Source organism: Hyla sarda, chromosome 2 (genome assembly GCF_029499605.1).
Source record: "Hyla sarda isolate aHylSar1 chromosome 2, aHylSar1.hap1, whole genome shotgun sequence".
Taxonomy (NCBI): domain Eukaryota; kingdom Metazoa; phylum Chordata; class Amphibia; order Anura; family Hylidae; genus Hyla; species Hyla sarda.
This window is the reverse complement of record NC_079190.1, coordinates 294,554,981-294,572,429: the sequence shown is the minus strand read 5'-3', so window position 1 is coordinate 294,572,429 and position 17,449 is coordinate 294,554,981. Positions and strand designations below refer to the sequence as shown.

Here is a 17,449-nt window from a genome sequence, read left to right as displayed (position 1 = left end):
CTGGTGTTGCCCCATACTTTTCATTTTCACAAGAGGTAAAAGGAGAAAGACCCCCAAAATTTGTAAAGCAATTTCTCAGAGTACGGAAATACCCCATATGTGGACGTAAAATATTCTGCGTGCGCTCAACAAGGCTCAGGAGTGAGAGTGCGCGATGTACATTTGAGGGGATTAGCACAGGGGTGGCTGATCGATACGCAAAAAAAAACCATTTTTTAAACTACATCCTTCACGGAACGTAACAAGGGGTATAGTGAGCCTTAACACCCCACAGGTGTTTGACACATTTTTGTTAAAGCTGGACGTGAAAATGAAATTTTTTTTTCACTAAAATGGTACCCCAATTTTTTTATTTTCAAAATGGGTGTTAGGAGAAAAAGCCCCTCAAAATTTGTAACCCCATTTCTCCTGAGTATGGAAATACCTCATGTGGATGTAAAGTGCTCTGCAGGCGCACTACAGGGCTCAGAAGAGAAGGAGCACCTTTGGGTTTTTGGAGAGCGAATTTGGCTGGAATTGAAGGCCATGTGTGTTTACAAAGCCCCCATGGTGCCAGAACATGTGGTCCCATTTTGGAAACTACACCCCTCATGGAATGTAATAAGTGGTGCAGTGAGCATTTAAACCCCACAGGTGTCTGGCAGATTTTTTGAACATTGGCCTATGAAAATGAAAAATGTAATTTTTCATTTGCACAGCCTACTGTTCCAAAGATCTGTCAAACGCCAGTGGGGTGTAAATGTTCACTGCACCACTTATTACATTCCATGAGGGGTGTAACTTCCAAAATAGGGTCACATGTGGGGGAGGGTCCACTATTCTGGCTGCATGGGTGCTTTGTAAACGCACATGGCCCCTGACTTCAATTCCAACCAAATTCTCTCCAAAAGCTCAATGGCATTCCTTCTCTTCTGAGCCCTGTAGTGCGCCTGTAGAGCTTTTTACATCCACATATGGGGAATTTCTTTACTCAGAAGAAATGGGGTTACAAATTTTGAGGGGCATTTTCTCCCATTACTCCTTGTGAAGATGAAAAGTTTAGGGTAACACCAGCATTTTAGTGAAAAAAATCTAATTTTCCATTTTCACGTCCAGCTTTAACAAAAATTTGTTAAACAACTGTGGGGTGTAAAGGCTCACTGTACCCCTTATGTTCCTTGAGGGGGGGTGTAGTTTCCAAAATAGTATGACATGTGGACATGTGTTCTGGCACCATAGGAGCTTCCTAAATGCAACATGCCCCCCAAAAACAATTTCAACAAAATTCACTCTCCAAAATCCCATTGTCGCTCCTTCCCTTCTGAGCCCTCTAGTGCACCCACAGAGCACTTTACATCCACGTATGAGGAATTTCCTTACACAAGAGAAATTGGGTTACCATTTTTGGGGGGCTTTTTCTCCTTTTACCCCTTCAAAATATTGAAAAATTCAAAATATGGGTCTACAAGAACATGTTAGTGTAAAAAATGGAGTTTGAATTTTCTCCTTCACTTTGCTGCTATTCCTGTGAAACAGCTAAAGGGTTAATAAACTTTCTGAATGTCATTTTGAATACTTTTAGGGGTGCAGTTTCTATAATGGGGTAATTTATGGGGTATTTCTAATACGAAGGCCCTTCAAATCCACTTAAAAACTGAACTAGTCACTGAAAAATTCTGATTTTAAAAATTTTGTGAAAAATTAGAAAATTGCTCTTATTCTTTGAAGCCCTCTGTCTTCAAAAAGTAAAAACTTGTCAACTTTATGATGCCAACATAAAGTAGACCTATTATATATATGTGAATCAATGTATAATTTATGTCTATTTTCCTTACAAGCAGAGAGTTTCAAAGTTAGAAAAATGCAAAATGTTCAAATTTTTCATGGAATTTTGGAAAGAAAGGATGCAAGTATCAAGGAAAATGTACCACTATGTCAAAGTAGAATGTCACGAAAAAAGTATCTCTGAATCAAATTCATAAGTAAAAGCATCCCAGAGTTAATACTTAACCCCTTAAGGACACAGCTCATTTTCACCTTAAGGACGCAAGCCTTTTTTTGAAAATCTGACCACTGTCACTTTAAGCATTAATAACTCTGGGAGGCTTTTACTTTTCTTTCTGATTTCAAGATAGTTTTTTCGTGACATATTCTACTTTATGGTAGTGGTAAAATTTCATCGATACTTGCATCATTTCTTGGAATGGAAATTTGAAAACTTTAGCATTTTTTTTTTTTTTTTTTTTTACTTTGAAACCCTCTGCTTAAAAGGAAAATAGACATCCCAAATAAATTAGATATTGATTCACATATACAATATGTCTACTTTTGTTTGTATCATACAGTTGATATGTTTTTACTTTTGGAAGACATCAGAGGGCTTCAAAGTTCAGCAGCAATTTTCCAATTTTTCACAAAATTTTCAAAATCTGAATTTTTCAGGGACCAGTTCAGGTTTGAAGTGGATTTGAGGGGCCTTCATATTAGAAATACCCCACAAATGACCCCATTATAAAAACTGCACCCCTCAAACTATTCAAAATGAGTGTGTTATTCAGAAATTCAGAAAGTGTGTTAACCCTTAAGGTGTTTCACAAGAATAGCAGCAAAGTGAAGGAGAAAATTCAAAATCTTCATTTTTTACATTCGCATTTTCTTGTAGACCCAGTTTTTGAATTTTTGCAAGGGGTAAAAGGGGAAAAAAATTTCCTAAAATTTGTAACCCAATTTCTCTCAAGTAAGAAAATACCTCATGTGTATGTGAAGTGCTCTGTGGGTGCAGTAGAGGGGCTCAGAAGGGAAGGAGCGACAATGGGATTTTGGAGTGTGAGTTTTTCTGAAATGGTTTTTGGGGGGCATGTCACATTTAGGAAGCCCCTATGGTGCAAGAAAACCCCCACATGGCATACTATTTTGGAAACTACACCCCTCAGGGAATGTAACAAGGGGTACAGTTCGCCTTAACACCCCACAGATGTTTGACGACTTTTCAATAAAGTTGGACGTGTAAATGAATTATATATTTTTCACTAAAATGCATTTTCCCCCCCAAAATTTTACATTTTTACAAGGATTAATCGGAGAAAATGTCCCCAAAATTTGTAACCCCATCCCTTCTGAGTATGGGAAATACCCCATGTGTGGACGTTAAGTGCACTGCGAGCGCACTACAATGCTCAGAAGAGCAGTCACATTTGGCTTTTGGAAAGCAAATTTTGCTGAAATGGTTTTTGGGGACATGTCCCATTTAGGAAGCCCCTATGGGGCCAGAACAGCAAAAAAAAACAAAAACACTTGGCATACTATTTTGTGTTCGACAACTTTTAGTTAAAGTTGGATGTGTAAATGAATAATAATTTTTTTCCACTAAAATGCTGGTTTTTCCCCAAATTTTACATTTCTACAAGGGGTAATAGGAGAAAATGCCCCCCCCCCCCCATAATTTGTAACCCCATTTCTTCTGAGTATGGAATTACCCCATGTGTGGGCGTCAAGTGCTCTGCTGGCGCACTACAATGCTCAGAACAGAAGGAGCGCCATTGAGATTATGGAGAGAGAATTTGTTTGCAATGGAAGTCGGGGACCTTGTGCATTTACAAAGCCACCCCGTGGTTCCAGAACAGTGGACCCCCCACATGTGACCCCATTTTGGAAACTACACCCCCCCCACAGAATTTAAGGGGTGCAGTGAGTATTAACACCCCATTGGCATTTGACAGATCTTTGAAACAGTGGGCTGTGCAAATAAAAAATTACATTTTTCACTTTCACAGACCACTGTTCCAAAAAATCTCAGACACCTGTGGGGGGTAAATGCTCACTGTACCCCTTATTACATTATGTGAGGGGTGTAGTTTCCAAAATTGGGTCACGTGGGGGGGATCCATTGTTCTGGCACTATGGGGGCTTTGTAAACACACATGGCCTTCAATTCCGGACGCATTTTCTCTTCAAAAGCCCAATGCCGCTCCTTCTCTTCTGAGCATTGTATTTATTTTTTTGCGTCTGTCAGAACTGCTGTAAAATTAGCCACCCCTGTGCAAATCACCAATTTAGGCCTCAAATGTACATAGTGCGCTCTCACTCCTGAGCCTTGTTGTGCGCCCGCAGAGCATTTTACGCCCCACATATGGGGTATTTCCGTACTGGTAGTTGTTGTTTTGCAACAGCTGGAGGCTCCTTTTTGGATACAGTGCCATGGCAGACGTCTTGAATTTCAATTTGGGGGGGAGGGGAGGAGGGGAGAAGAGAAACTGTGTAAGGGTGTAGTGTATATGTAGTGTTTTACTTTTTATTTTGTGGTAGTGTTTTAAGGTACATTCACCTGGGTGGGGGTTCACAGCGAGTTGGAGCTTTGGTGGAAAATTTGCTGCAGCTCAAATTTGTAGTGGGAAACTTACTGTAAACCCCAGCTGTATATTCACATGGGGGGGGCGCAAGCCTCCAGCTGTTGCAAAATTTCAGCTCTCAGCATGGACTGACAGACCGTGCATGCTGCGAGTTGTAGTTTTGCCACAGCTGGAGGCACACTGGCGAGGAAACACTGTGTTAGATAACAGACAAACTCAGTGCTTCCCCACCAGTGTGCTTCCAGCTGTTATAAAACTACCACTCCCAGTATGCACGGTCTGTCAGTGCATGCTGGGAGTTGTAGTTTTGCAACAGCTGGAGGCACACTGGTGGGGAAGCACGGAGTTAGGTTCTGTTACCTAATATGGTGCTTCCTCGCCAGTGTGCCTCCAGCTGTGGCAAAACTAGAACTCCCAGCATGCACTGATAGCCAAAGGGCATGCTGGGAGTTGTAGTTATGCAACAGCTTGAGGCACGCAACTACAACTCCCAGCATGCCGAGACAGCTGTTTGATGTTCGTGCATGCTGGGAGTTGTAGTTTTACAACATCTGGAGGGCCACAGTTTGAAGACCACTGCACAGTGATCTCCAAACTGTGGCCCTCCAGATGTTGCAAAACTACAACTCCCAGCATGCACGAACATCAAACAGCTGTCTGGGCATGCTGGGATTTGTAGTTTAGCAACATAAGGTGGCTCAAAGTTTGCAGAAATCACTGCATGGTGACAATCAGCTGTCCAAGATGTCACAAGCTGATGTCACCTATGCAGGAGCACTAGGATGGGTATTGGGGGGGGGGGGGGGGGTTATAGGGGTCTGTGTGAGCTTGTGGGATGTTTTATTTCAAACACAGCTCGCACAGCTCCGATCTCCTTACTGATCTCCCTGCACTGAGATCGGAGCTGTGAAAGGCAGTTTTTTTCAACTGCCTTTGCTGTGGTTGGTCAATGTGGATTCACAGCCAATCACAGCAATCGGGGGGGCGGGGCAATCGGGGGGGTCCCGTGCCAGATGCCGAAGTCACTTCTGTCACAGCGTGTTTACACGCTGTGACAGTTTAACTTCAGGAGGAGCTGGCTCGTCCAAACGCGTTAAGCACTCGCTGATTAGTACGAGGCGGCTCGTTCTTCATCGGCAAGTGGTTAAAGTGACAGTGGTCAGATGTACAAAAAATGCTCTGGTCCATAAGGTCATAATGGGCTGTGTCTTTAAGGGGTGAAAGGTGTTACTGCGTAGTACAATTGATCATGTAAAAAAAACAAGATCTCCTATGGCTCTGTGCATGGGGAAAAAAAGAAAATTGGCTGCGTCCTTAACGCCAAACAATTGTTTAATTTTTGTTTTGTATTACGGGGTATTTTATGGTAAAATGAAATACATAAGCTTGCTTGTTAAAGGGAAGACATGTACCAAAGTTGCCTTTATTGGGTCACTTGTAGATTGTAAGAGGCTATGAACAGGCTCCTCTACCTACAGTCAGGAAGTAACGTTTCCTGCTCAGCCTACTAGTGCTGTGCTCTGTGTTGCACCTGGAGTTTTTATGGCATTATTTGAAATCTAAGATTTATTGTGAGCCTTAGTCTAGCCCATATATTCTAGTTGAGGCAAGTATTTAAGATCATGATTTATCCCCCCTATAGCAGTGTTTTCCTTGCACAGTCCTCAAATACCCCAATAGGTCCTATTTTCAGGATTTCCTTATCTTTCACTGGTGGTATGATTGTGGTGATGCCTAATGCACTGACCATAATACTATCACCTGTGATAAACAAAGGAGATCCAAAAACATGACTTGTTGGAGGGAGGAGGTACTGCGCTTTAGAAACACTGCTTTACAAACACACTCAGGTGCAATCGTAACATCATAGCATGTTACTGCATGACAAGTTAAGTTAAACTATCTTCAATGTGCTAAAACCTAAATAGTATAATAAATCCCAGAAAATAGAGATCTGCAAACTGCAAGAGTGAAGTGCAAACAAGATTTACTGCATACATCTCATCAAGACATCCAATGAGCATTTCGAACATAGCTTTGTCAAGGCTCTGTTATTCATGCAGGTCCTTAGTTACTTGTGGGTCCGAATCTTTTTGGCACAAACTTGCTTAAAATATCTTGTATCCTTTTGGTTGTTCCTGATTATCAGCATAGTTACTCATTACGGACATTATGCACCAAATTTGCTTTTCCAATAATTCTACTTTCTCACGATTTGTACTTTTTTCATTTCAGAAGATGCTAATGATATGTGGGAAGATGAAGATGAGGATGAAGGTTTGGCTGGCCAACTCTTATCAGACATAATTTCTTGCAATAAATATGGTAAAATCTCTCTTTATATTTCTTTATTATTTATTCATAATTTGACTCATACTTTTTGAGGAACAAGTACTTAAAGGGGGTTATCCACTACAATTGATAATTTTTCTATTTTTCACATGCTGCCTAATAAAATAGCACACATTTTTTAGCTCCCCTTTCACTGCTCCCTCGTAGGCTCTATCATGGTGCCCCTTCTCCGCCTGGCTGACAGTCTGCTTTCGTATCGGTCAGAACTTTAGACGTGACCGCACAGCACCATGCACTTCCTGTAGCAGTGTCCTGCGTCGGCCAGCGATCGGCTCCAGCACTGTCAGTTCCCCTGGCTGCAGAGACTACGCTCTGCAGCTAAGAGGGAAGAGCTAAGTCACTGGTCACAGAGAAGTGGAACTTGGGTACAGAATATCTTATCCCCTATCGACAGGAGATAAGTGTCTGATTGGGGTGTCCAACTGCTGGGCACCCGTGCTTTTTTCATGCTCGTAGCGACCTCCACTCCGTGCACGGATTACTGTTGAACACTGCACCCTCCAGGTATCTCTATGGGAGAGCCGGAGATACATGAACGCACTTAGGGGATAAGATGTTTTGTACCGGAGTTCCCCTTCAGGGTAGGGTCACACGTAACTGATCTGCCTATGACTGGCCCTAGAGTAAGCCTCCTGCCTGTGCTGCTGTGTCCGCCTCGTAGCAGCAATCCACTGCTACAAGCACACACAGGGATCTGCTCGACTGCAGTAAACTGTGCGGACATGCTCAATTTACTCAGTCTACAGAGGGAAGTGTACAGTCACTGGTCGCAGAGAAGTGGAACTTCTGTACAGAAAATCTTATCCCCTATCCACAGAATAGGAAATAAGTGTCTGATCGCGGGGGTACAACTGCTGGGCACCCTGGCTTTCTTCATGCTCAGAGCAACCTCCAATACGTGCAGTCGCGCTGATCCTTGTGTGTGTGCTTGTAGCAGCGGATTGCTGCCACGAGCGGACACACTTGCACAGGCAGGGAACTCACTCTGGAGTCTGTCATTGGCGGGTCTACAGCATAAGATGTGTTGCGGATCCGTTAAGCGTGACATGCATACATAAAAAAGTATTTCAAAAATTTCCACTGGCCATACATTCCATAATTTCATATTACAATGACCTTATACACCGTTACAACATAGCCGTACAGTAATACTACACTATAGCAAATAGCTAAATTTTGCTAACTAAATCCCATTAGCCCTCCCCCTCACTACCTTTAACCCCTTAACGACGCAGGACGTATATTTACGTCCTGCGCCGGCTCCCGCGATATGAAGCGGGATCGCGCTGCGACACTGCATCACATTGCGTCTGTCCCGGCGCTCATCAACGGCCAGGACCCGCGGCTAATACCACACATCGCCGATCGCGGCAATGTGCGGTATTAACCCTTTAGAAGCGGCGATCAAAGCTGACCGCTGCTTCTAAAGTGAAACTATCCCGGCTAGTCAGTCGGGCTGTTCGGGACCGCCCCACGGTGAAATTGCGGCGTCCCGAACAGCTTACAGGCACTGGGAGGGGCCTTACCTGCCTCCTCCTCGGTGTCCGATCGACGAATGACTGCTCCATGCCTGAGATCAAGCAGGAGCAGTCAAGGACCGATAGCACTGATCACAGGCGTGTTAGTACACGCCAGTGATCTGTGTAAGAGATCAGTGTGTGCAGTGTTATAGGTCCCTATGGGAGCTATAACATTGCAAAAAAAAAGTATTAATAAAGGTCATTTAACCCCTTCCTTAATAAAAGTTTGAAACACCCCCCTTTTCCCTTAAAAAAAATTAGTGTAAATTTAAATAAACATATGTGGTATCGCCGCGTGCGTAAATGTCCGAACTATAAAATTATATCGTTAATTAAACCGCACGGTCAATGGCGTACACATAAAAAGAAATTCCAAAGTCCCAAAAAGTGTATTTTGGTCACTTTTTATACCATTAAAAAGTGATCAAAAAGTCCGATCAAAACAAAAATCATACCGATAAAAACTTCAGATCACGGCGCAAAAAATGAGCCCTCATACCGCCCTATAAATTGCCTTTAATGTCTCTTGCTTTTAGCATCCAATAGCTATTACGTGCTTTTAAGATGTTCTTATCAGAATAATTTCTGCCAGGCTTCTTTCCAAGGACTGTATATGGGGTACCCTTTATTTGCTTCTGTCACCTTGTGCGGGACCTGATATGGCAAATTCCATTGAGTTGCTTGAGGTATGCCTCTGACATACCTATTTTCTGCTGGGTTGTCAGGGAGCATCTGCGAATCGCCGTGGCAGGTCTTTGCCAGGGAATTCACGATCCCTTGGAAGATTCTGGGGATACATCAGTGAGTGTTCTTCTCTACCGCTGGTTGCCATACCATGTCTGCCCTCGGCCGAATTCCGGTCCCCCAATCGTGGATGGCACTGGCCAAATGCTCTTGCAAGGGCATTGGCTTTCCTGGCGGACGCTAAGGGCGCTTTTGTGGTTCCTCCTCATGTCCACTGGTTACCCATCAGGGAAGTGTGCTAGATTGTATATCTATCCCTCCTCCATAGGCTGCCGGCTAGTGCTCTGGTCCTCACGTCCAGTTCGAGGTCTCCGTGGAAGTGTCCCTGTGCGGGCAGGGATTGTACCTGGTATCATTATGCCAGAGAGTAGTCTCGCCTGTCACTCATCTCACAGATGCCGCATCTGCAGCTGGATTCTGGTACCCAACTGCTAGTGCAAGCTGTCCGATGGAATGACTTGTTGTATACCATGGATCCATACCAGTAAGCCAGACAGTGGTCTGCATGATTTACTCTACCGCCTGTCACTCATCACAAGGCTGATGCATCTGCAGCTGGAGTTCCGGTTCCCCACTGCTGTGCGAAGTGTGGAGTGAACCAGTGTGTCCTATATACCCTATACGGGGGGGATGGGGATACAATCCACAGCTTCTCAGCCTCACCTGCTCTCCCAGGGTGGTGGGGAAACTATCCATGGCTTCTAGGCCTCCCCTCCCTCACACATGCGACAGAGGGGCACAGGAATCGCCTATCTGGCTGTCGTCCCCTTTTCACAAGTTCCTTGAAGTGTACTTGTTCAGCCAGACTGTTGTCTGCACGGTTTGTGCTGCAGTTGGTCTCCCATCTCAGGGCTGCTGCGGGCATGGTCAGGTTCCCATACCTCATTGCTGGTGTGAGGAATCTGGATGAGGGTCCCTGCAGTAACAAGGTACTGATGCCAGTCAGCCAGCCTTTCGTCTGCTGGGTCTCCTACACCGCAGGGTTGCCCGTTAGATCTGCCGCACTTCAGTACCTCACTTTCTATGGGAGGTTTTGAAGGTGTGATCTTGTGCTTTCATGGAATCCTATACCAGTCAGCCATACGATTGTCTGCATGGTTTACTACAACGTCGGGTCAACGACCATACACTTCCCACACCGTGGATGGAAGTTCAGGTAACCTACTGCCAAGGTGTAGTTTCGAGTAGGTCACCCCTTTTTACTTGCTTGCCCTGTACAATGCACCAAATACTGGTTCACAGGATGCTCTACTTTACCAGGTCCCTTTCTACATGCCCGCCGCTTTCAAGGGCTGACGGCTGACTTTCAGTGTGTGGTTCTGGATGCGGGACCCGGTGTGGCCATGGTCCCTATACCATATAGCCAGACAGCTGTCTCTGCATGGTTTCACAAGGTGATCTCCCCCATTCTTGCCGCTCCTGAGACTGCAGCCCGGTCACTTGCTTTCCATGTGAAGTTCCACACAGTGTCTATGTGGCTTCACTGGACCTTTATACCTGCAAGTCAGACTGTCTTTATGTCTCCTTTCCCACATAAATCCATTCATCTCTTGCATCTGCGACAGCAGTCCTGGTGTGTAACACCATTAGGAGATGGGGTGTGGGGGCATTTCCTGCAGTTTCCATGGCCTTTTACAGCAACCGCAGAACTCTGTTCCCCCTTCTAAGATTGCCATGTTGGTCTGCTAGTGGCATGGTTTTGACACACCATTGGGTGCTGAGCCTGTCATACTGCCGGATTTTTCGATGTCTGCAGTCTCTTTTGTGTAGACAGTCTTGGTACCCCACTACTGTCGTGAGGTCACCATGTCTGTGTCCCTACTTATGCTAAGGTCCCTCTATACGTGTAGAGCCAGCTTTTCCTTCTGTCGGTAAGTGTGCCTCGGGCCTTCCTATGATCTTTGTTACCACAGGTCTGCAGCAGTTGAGCACCTCTGTTCTGACATGGGGCCTGATATGCAGCAACAGTCAGTTCAGCACACCACCTTCCCCCTCTATGCCTCCAGGTATCTTCCTGGGATCCTCTGCAGGGTGGCTCAGGCGCCTGCTCTGTTGCCTTAGACACGACCGTGATGGCTCTGTTGGCACCCATCTGGTCCAAGGTTTCACCCCATTAGGGTGTTCCCCCTCTATGCAGTTGGTTGCTCTTTGTTTGCTTCTTACTTGCATTCGTAGTCATGACTTTGTATCATTGCCCAGCACCAGTGTCCAGGATTCTGATCTCTCTGGGGGACACACATTGGCTCCTCTGTACCTCGATATGTTGTTGCAGAGTTCCTGGGGGCTACGTCCACCCAATACTTTGTCCTGGTGCCGTAGGGAGGTATTTCCCTGCTCCTACAGTGCCTGGCGCACTTTGACAATCCCCTTTCCTCAGGGGGTACAGGGATCAGGGAGCTTGATATGGTCAGTGCTTGAGTTTCCTCTCCACCGCCCCTTGTTTTTTCCCCTCCGCTAGGGGGACTATTTTGCTGGGTGCTTTCTACTGCCAATATGGAGCCATCTCTCTCTTCCCACGAGATAGGTGGGGTATCTGGTTGGGCCCTTAATTTTTTTTGCTGGAGCATTCAGAAGAGCCTTTCGCTGTCTATGCTTGTGTGCTTACTGCCCACTATCTCAGCCTGGCTCTCTTCCTGTTTCTTAGTTATCTGCTGCTGCTCATGCAGCCTTGGCACTCTCCTCTGTTGGAGGAATTTATGCATTCATGTATGGCTCGGCGGCAGCCGGTCTAGCCACTATCTGTTGTTTGGGTCCTGCCATTGCTCTCCTCCCTCGGCGCAATCCCCACTGTTCATCCTTCCCTTTGACATTGTCAGCTGCGCTGCACTGACACCACAGTCTTCTAGCGTAACCTTCCTTTGCTCAGAACCAGGGAGTCCCAGCTAGGTTCCCTTTTGTTTTCCCCTTCGTTCCTGTCCTGACTGATGTTACTTCGGAATGCTCTGGTCCGCTCAGATTTCTTTGCGATCTTTTGTGGGGTGGTCTTTCTGGACCACACGTTTTCTGGTCTCGACACAGTTTGTCACCCAGAGCGTTTCGCGGACGTTGGGTTTACTTAGCCTTCAGGTGTAAGTCTTTCAGGAGTCTCCAATTCCCATATTGGCTGTTCCGGGATGTTCCTTTTCCGTCTCTTCTTTCTTAGCCGTTTATTCTTCAGTGTACGTCTTCCAGGTGACTCGGGAACCTCTAGTTGCCATGTCTATCACTCCAATGTTCCGGGATGCCCCCTTTTCAGGGCGTTACGCTTTTTTTCTTGGCAGTTATTACATTCATTCTCCTTCGGGGTCCATGTCCTCTTGAGATGGAGGGCGGTCCGGTCAGCTGGATTACATCATTCAAGCTCATTTCGCCTCCCAGGTGCTCATGGGCCCCTTGGACAGGGATTTTGGGTCTGCAGATATTCAGATAATTTATCTTCGACACCGGCTCTAGAGAGGCCTGATGCCTGTCTCTTTTTCCAGTGGTTTTCTAGTCTCCACCTTCTGTGCTTGCCTTCTGCTCAGGCGTACACTGCTCTCCCTGGCGTTCTTTCGCTATGTTCTCTTGAATCATTTTACTCTGGAAGGGGTTCTCTTGTTGTGCCCCTTTTCCATTTTTGTTTTCCAGCCAGGCTAGCCCCCGGAAGGAAAATCTTCGAGTTGATTTTCCTTCCGGGATGGTTCCGGCCCATCTGGCTTCCTAGTCGCCCTCTTCTTGTCCAGATATTATTTTCTGATTATTTTTTTTTTTTTTTTTTTTTTTTATCCAGGATTCTTTTCTAGGGTCCTTTTGGACATATTTCTTTGTTGGCTTCTCCTACTGCTTTGTGACAAAACTGATTACCTCACTTCCAGTGGGTGGGTATATCCTGCCAGGGAGAAGCTCACTTTTTTTTCCTAGTGTGAGCGCCTCCTAAAGGCAAGAGCATATACCCATCAGTATAGGTGTCCCCCAATGAAGGCTACAAGAGTTTTTACAGTGAGTACAAAAAATCTCCTTATTTAGAGTAACTGTTACAGCATACATCCTAAAGTCGGTTTGTAAGGTAAAGGGATTATGTCATCAATTTGGCTAAATAGGTTATTATGACACAGGCATTATGTGTCATAATAACCTTGTTAGCTAATTTGGACATATTCCCTTTAACTATTTAATATACATCTCAAGAGTCTTTATGTGCTGATTGTTTGTTTTATTTTTAACTGTGTCACAGATGAAGATTACTATGAGGATGATGAGGAGGATGATCCTGATGTACTGAAGGACCCTTTATACCAGATTGATCTTCAAGTAAGTATTGGGCAGTTAACTATTGTAATTGGTGGGTAGATGTATGTGCGTGAATATTTTACATCCTTGTCTTTTACACTCTAGACATACCTGACAGAATTTCTGCAGCAGTTTGCCCAGCAACCATGTTTCTCTGCATTCTCCAATCATTTGAATGACAATGAACGTCGAATTCTCCAGTCCATTGGTATATAAATGCTCTGTTTTCATCGGATGAGCAATCAACTCAAGCACTTACTGGCAGGATTTACTTGCTAGTTGTATAAGATGAGAAACTGACCCCTCTGTTTTGAGGAGCCACTGTGGAATCTTTGTAGATGTGGTCGGTTTTCTTTTGACCCTATTTGGACAGACATCCACTTAATTGCCATTAACTTGAAATAGACAATAGAATTATGGTGGCAGATTGTGACAGGTAAGGAGGGATAGCAGAGAGTGGCTGTATTTCTCAACTTTCTCAAGATCTCTACAGTCACCAGTAACCAGCAACACTGTTCACAACATTTAGCACTTTGGTTCTAGTATGTCTGTTCTCTTGGCTCCTGTGGTTAATGTTTTTTCTACCATAATTATATTTGAAAAGTACATGGTGCCTTGTAATATAATTCAAAGGGCGCAACACTGTTGAGTAGTACGTCAACCTCTGCACTTCTTTGTGCCTGTCAACTGCTCTCAGGCCAAAAAGAGTGTTAATGGGAAGGCGTAAACAGTAGTAGCCAATTTTATTTAGCAGTTTTATTGCTGCTAAAATAATGTACTGTCTGAAAGAGCACATTAATAAAATCTGGTCATGGCATAAATATGCCTCTTATTGAAGTCCAACTGGGGATATAGCAGGCTCAATAGTTTTCTAGTACTGGCTAATAGTGCAGAGGACAATGATAACAATGGTTTTTGTTTGTTTTTGCCTGCGTCATAACATTTAGGAGATGCACAAAAATAATATGCAGCTATGTGCTATTGAGGAAGCTTTTACATATTTATTTATGAGGGTGATCTTACTGTACCTGCCAGGCAGGGGCAGCAGTGTATTTAGGGGCTAGGGAAACATCCCTTGTGCACCAATCACTCATTTGCATATTACAATTTTTGTGCAGATCTCCTAAAAGTTCAAAAATAATGGATCCGTGTCATCCGCACTATAAGCGAGTACCAGCAGATTAATATGGGTGACCCTGTTGTCAGTTTTTTTTTTTTTTAAATGTTGTTTAGTGAAAGGGATCCATATTCTGAAGGTTTTAAAACAAGTCCGGGGAATGACACTAGTTTTGCTTATGAGGCCCAATTTCAGGGCTTGCTGAATAATAGAGAACCTGATGAAGGAGCTATTCTCTATTTGTGTACCTGTATATGCATATCAGTTTACGAACAAAACATTGAAACTGAAGACATTTCATGTGTTTTCCATTTAAGGAAAATAAAATATATGAATAACTTATCATTTAGGGTCTCAAATATATTTTACTGTTAATGAATTCATGTCTATGTATTGTTTGCTGAGCAAAACTTATAATGGGAACAGTGTTACATTCTGTACATATTATAAACTACTTTATTGATCATTGCATTATTTGTATTCCAATGTATGTTTAAATAAGATATTTGGTTTACCTTATTCTTTAAAAGCTACTTGTCACCAGGATTGCTCTTTGTACATGATGATCTTACAGAAGGCTAAACTATAAATGAAAAGTCTTAAAGGGGTGTTTCCATATGGTTCATTACAGCATATCCACCATATATGCCATAAATGTCTAATGGATACGGTCCAACCTCTGGGACCTGAAGTAATCCCTAGTTTAGATCGAGGACCCTCTGGCCTGGTCTGGCCTGTTTTGAGGTATCCAGAAAGCTGAAAACACATTAGGGGCTTTTTTGTGGCACTTTGTGTAACTCCCTTCTGACTTTAGTCAGTGGCCTAAGAAGTATGTTTCCATGTTAACCTATTCTTACTGTATAACACTGTATAGTTTATAGTTTAAATTCAGATTACGCCTTGTGACAGGTTTCTTTGAAATTTTGTTTGAGAAAAACAATCCCAAACAAGATCCTATGAGTGATGCACATGTTAAAATACTGATTGCTTTCTATCTGCCATATACAACAATAGAATACATAATTTGTAAAGTATTGCTGTAAGAGCTCTCATGTATTTTTTGAAGAATATAATGCCGTGTGCCTGTTCATCAGCTCTTAAGCATTTCATTCTTTTAAATTATTCATCTAAAAATTATGTAGTAGCTTATGTATGTAAAACCCTGGAAATAGGCTGATCCCAAAAAAAACATACCTTGTAAACCTTTCTATACTAAATTAGCAACTTATTCATGAAAGCTTAAAATGTTTAAAGAAATCAATCATGTTGTGTTTGCATTATATGTATGAAACAATCTGTTGCAGGAGCTGACAGATTGGATGCTGGAAGTGATGTTTTTTTTTTGAATGAAAGAATAAAAATGTAAAAATATTGTATTGAATGCATCATAATGACCCAAACTATCAATTCTGTATCTGCCTTCCAAATAGAAGATAAGGTTCTTAAAAAAAAAATAATAATAAAATCAATTTTTAATGCCCAGTAAAATGTTAGTTTAAAACTCCGAACAATAGATATGTTTTCGTCACTTTTCTTCCTTAGATTTAATAAGTTGTGTACCCCAAACTGCTTGCGTTTTACAAACTCAAGTTTGCGTCCCCTAGAATAGGGGTAGTCATCCGGACCACCCGCCAGTTTTCCCTTCATTCATTTGTATAGGTGTCTAAGACACTGATACAAATGAATAGCCGCGGCCCGGAGCGAGGGAGCACGGTGTTCCCTGCCTGCATCCTCTGCTCGGGCCACGCCTGACAATAAGAGGCCAGAGCAGCGTGGGACCTGGGATGGAGAGCCAAAGCTCAGGTAAAAACTTGTCCCCCCCCACCTGTGACTCTCCAGTTGTGTTAGAACTACAACTCCCATCATGACCTTATGTCTGCATGATGGGAGTTGTAGTTTGCAACAGCTAAAGAGTCACAGTGGCAATGTTCATGTGGGGGCACGGACATCCTTAATTCTGGGAGTACAGGGGCATCCTTAAAGAGTAGCTACCACCATCCTTTTTTTTTTTTTTTTTTTTTTTTTCTTTTTTCTGTCCCTGCCTATTGCCAATCTATCCCTAAACATCCCTCCCCCCCCCCCCCCCCCCCCCCCCTGCGATCTGCGTTAATACCGGGCTGATCGGGTCTCGACCTGATCTGGGACTTGACCGCCCGGTAATTTTGCATGATCCTGGTTGTCAGACAGCCAGGACCATGCTGAAGTATAGGAGCGAGGTGGCAAGCCTGCCACCACCTCCTATCCCCTGCGATTCCTCGGTTAGCTAACAGACCAATCGCAGGGGGGGGGGGGGGGGGGTGGGTTACTTCCTCCCGCCCTGCCCAGCACCTGGAAGTCCGGAGAGAACGGGAGGAAGACCGGAGGACGTAGCGGGGGACGGGGGAGTGCTGGGGCCTGGCCCCGGTACTTACATCATCCCTGAAGACCCGGATCCCGGCTGCGGAGACGACAGGTGAGTGGGTCTTCGGCAGCGTTGCGGGACCTTTGCAGCAGTCCAGACCGCCATAAAGCGATCTGGACTGCTCCATCTTGTCCCCTTACATTACAACTCCCAGCATGCCCAGACAGCCCTTGGCATCTGGGCATGCTGGGAGTTGGTTTTGCAACATCTGGAGGTCCACAGTTTGGAGACCACTGTGCCCTTTCAGATGTTGCAAAACTACACATCCTCAGCATGCCCTTACTGTCCAGGCATGCTGGGAGTTGTAGTTCTGTAACATCTAAAGGCAACTCCCAGCATGCCTGGACAGTTTTGGCATACTGGGAGTTGTAGTTTTGCAACATCTGGAAGGGCACAGATTGGGAACCACTGTATTAGTGGTCTGCAAACTGTAGTCCTCCAGATGTTGCAAAACTACAACTCCAAGGATGCTGGGAGTTGTAGTTCGGCAACATCTGGCTCTAAAGATGTTGCCGAACTACTACTTCCAGCATGCCTGAGAATGTTTGGGAGTTGTGGTTTTGCAACAACTGGAGGCACACTGGTTGGGAAACATTGTCTGTTTCCTCACTCAGTGTTTCCCAACCCATGTTTAAAGTGACAGTGGTCAGATGTGCAAAAAAATGACCGGGTCCTAAGGTGTAAAATGGCTGGGTCCTTACGGGGTTAAATTATTATTTTTATTGCTATCTGAGAAATG

General features: G+C 44.3%; 1 protein-coding gene across 1 annotated transcript in view; it reads left to right on the top strand.

Moving 5' to 3' along the window:
* IPO9 (importin 9) overlaps positions 1–14,778 on the top strand; it is an 89,244-nt gene extending 74,466 nt beyond the window's left edge. The window contains exons 22-24 of the mRNA XM_056557521.1: positions 6,564–6,653; positions 13,137–13,213; positions 13,298–14,778. Coding sequence (XP_056413496.1) covers positions 6,564–6,653; positions 13,137–13,213; positions 13,298–13,408 — 278 coding nt within the window. The 3' untranslated portion in view covers positions 13,409–14,778. The remainder of the gene's footprint in view (positions 1–6,563; positions 6,654–13,136; positions 13,214–13,297) is intronic.
* Positions 14,779–17,449: the final 2,671 nt, after the last annotated feature.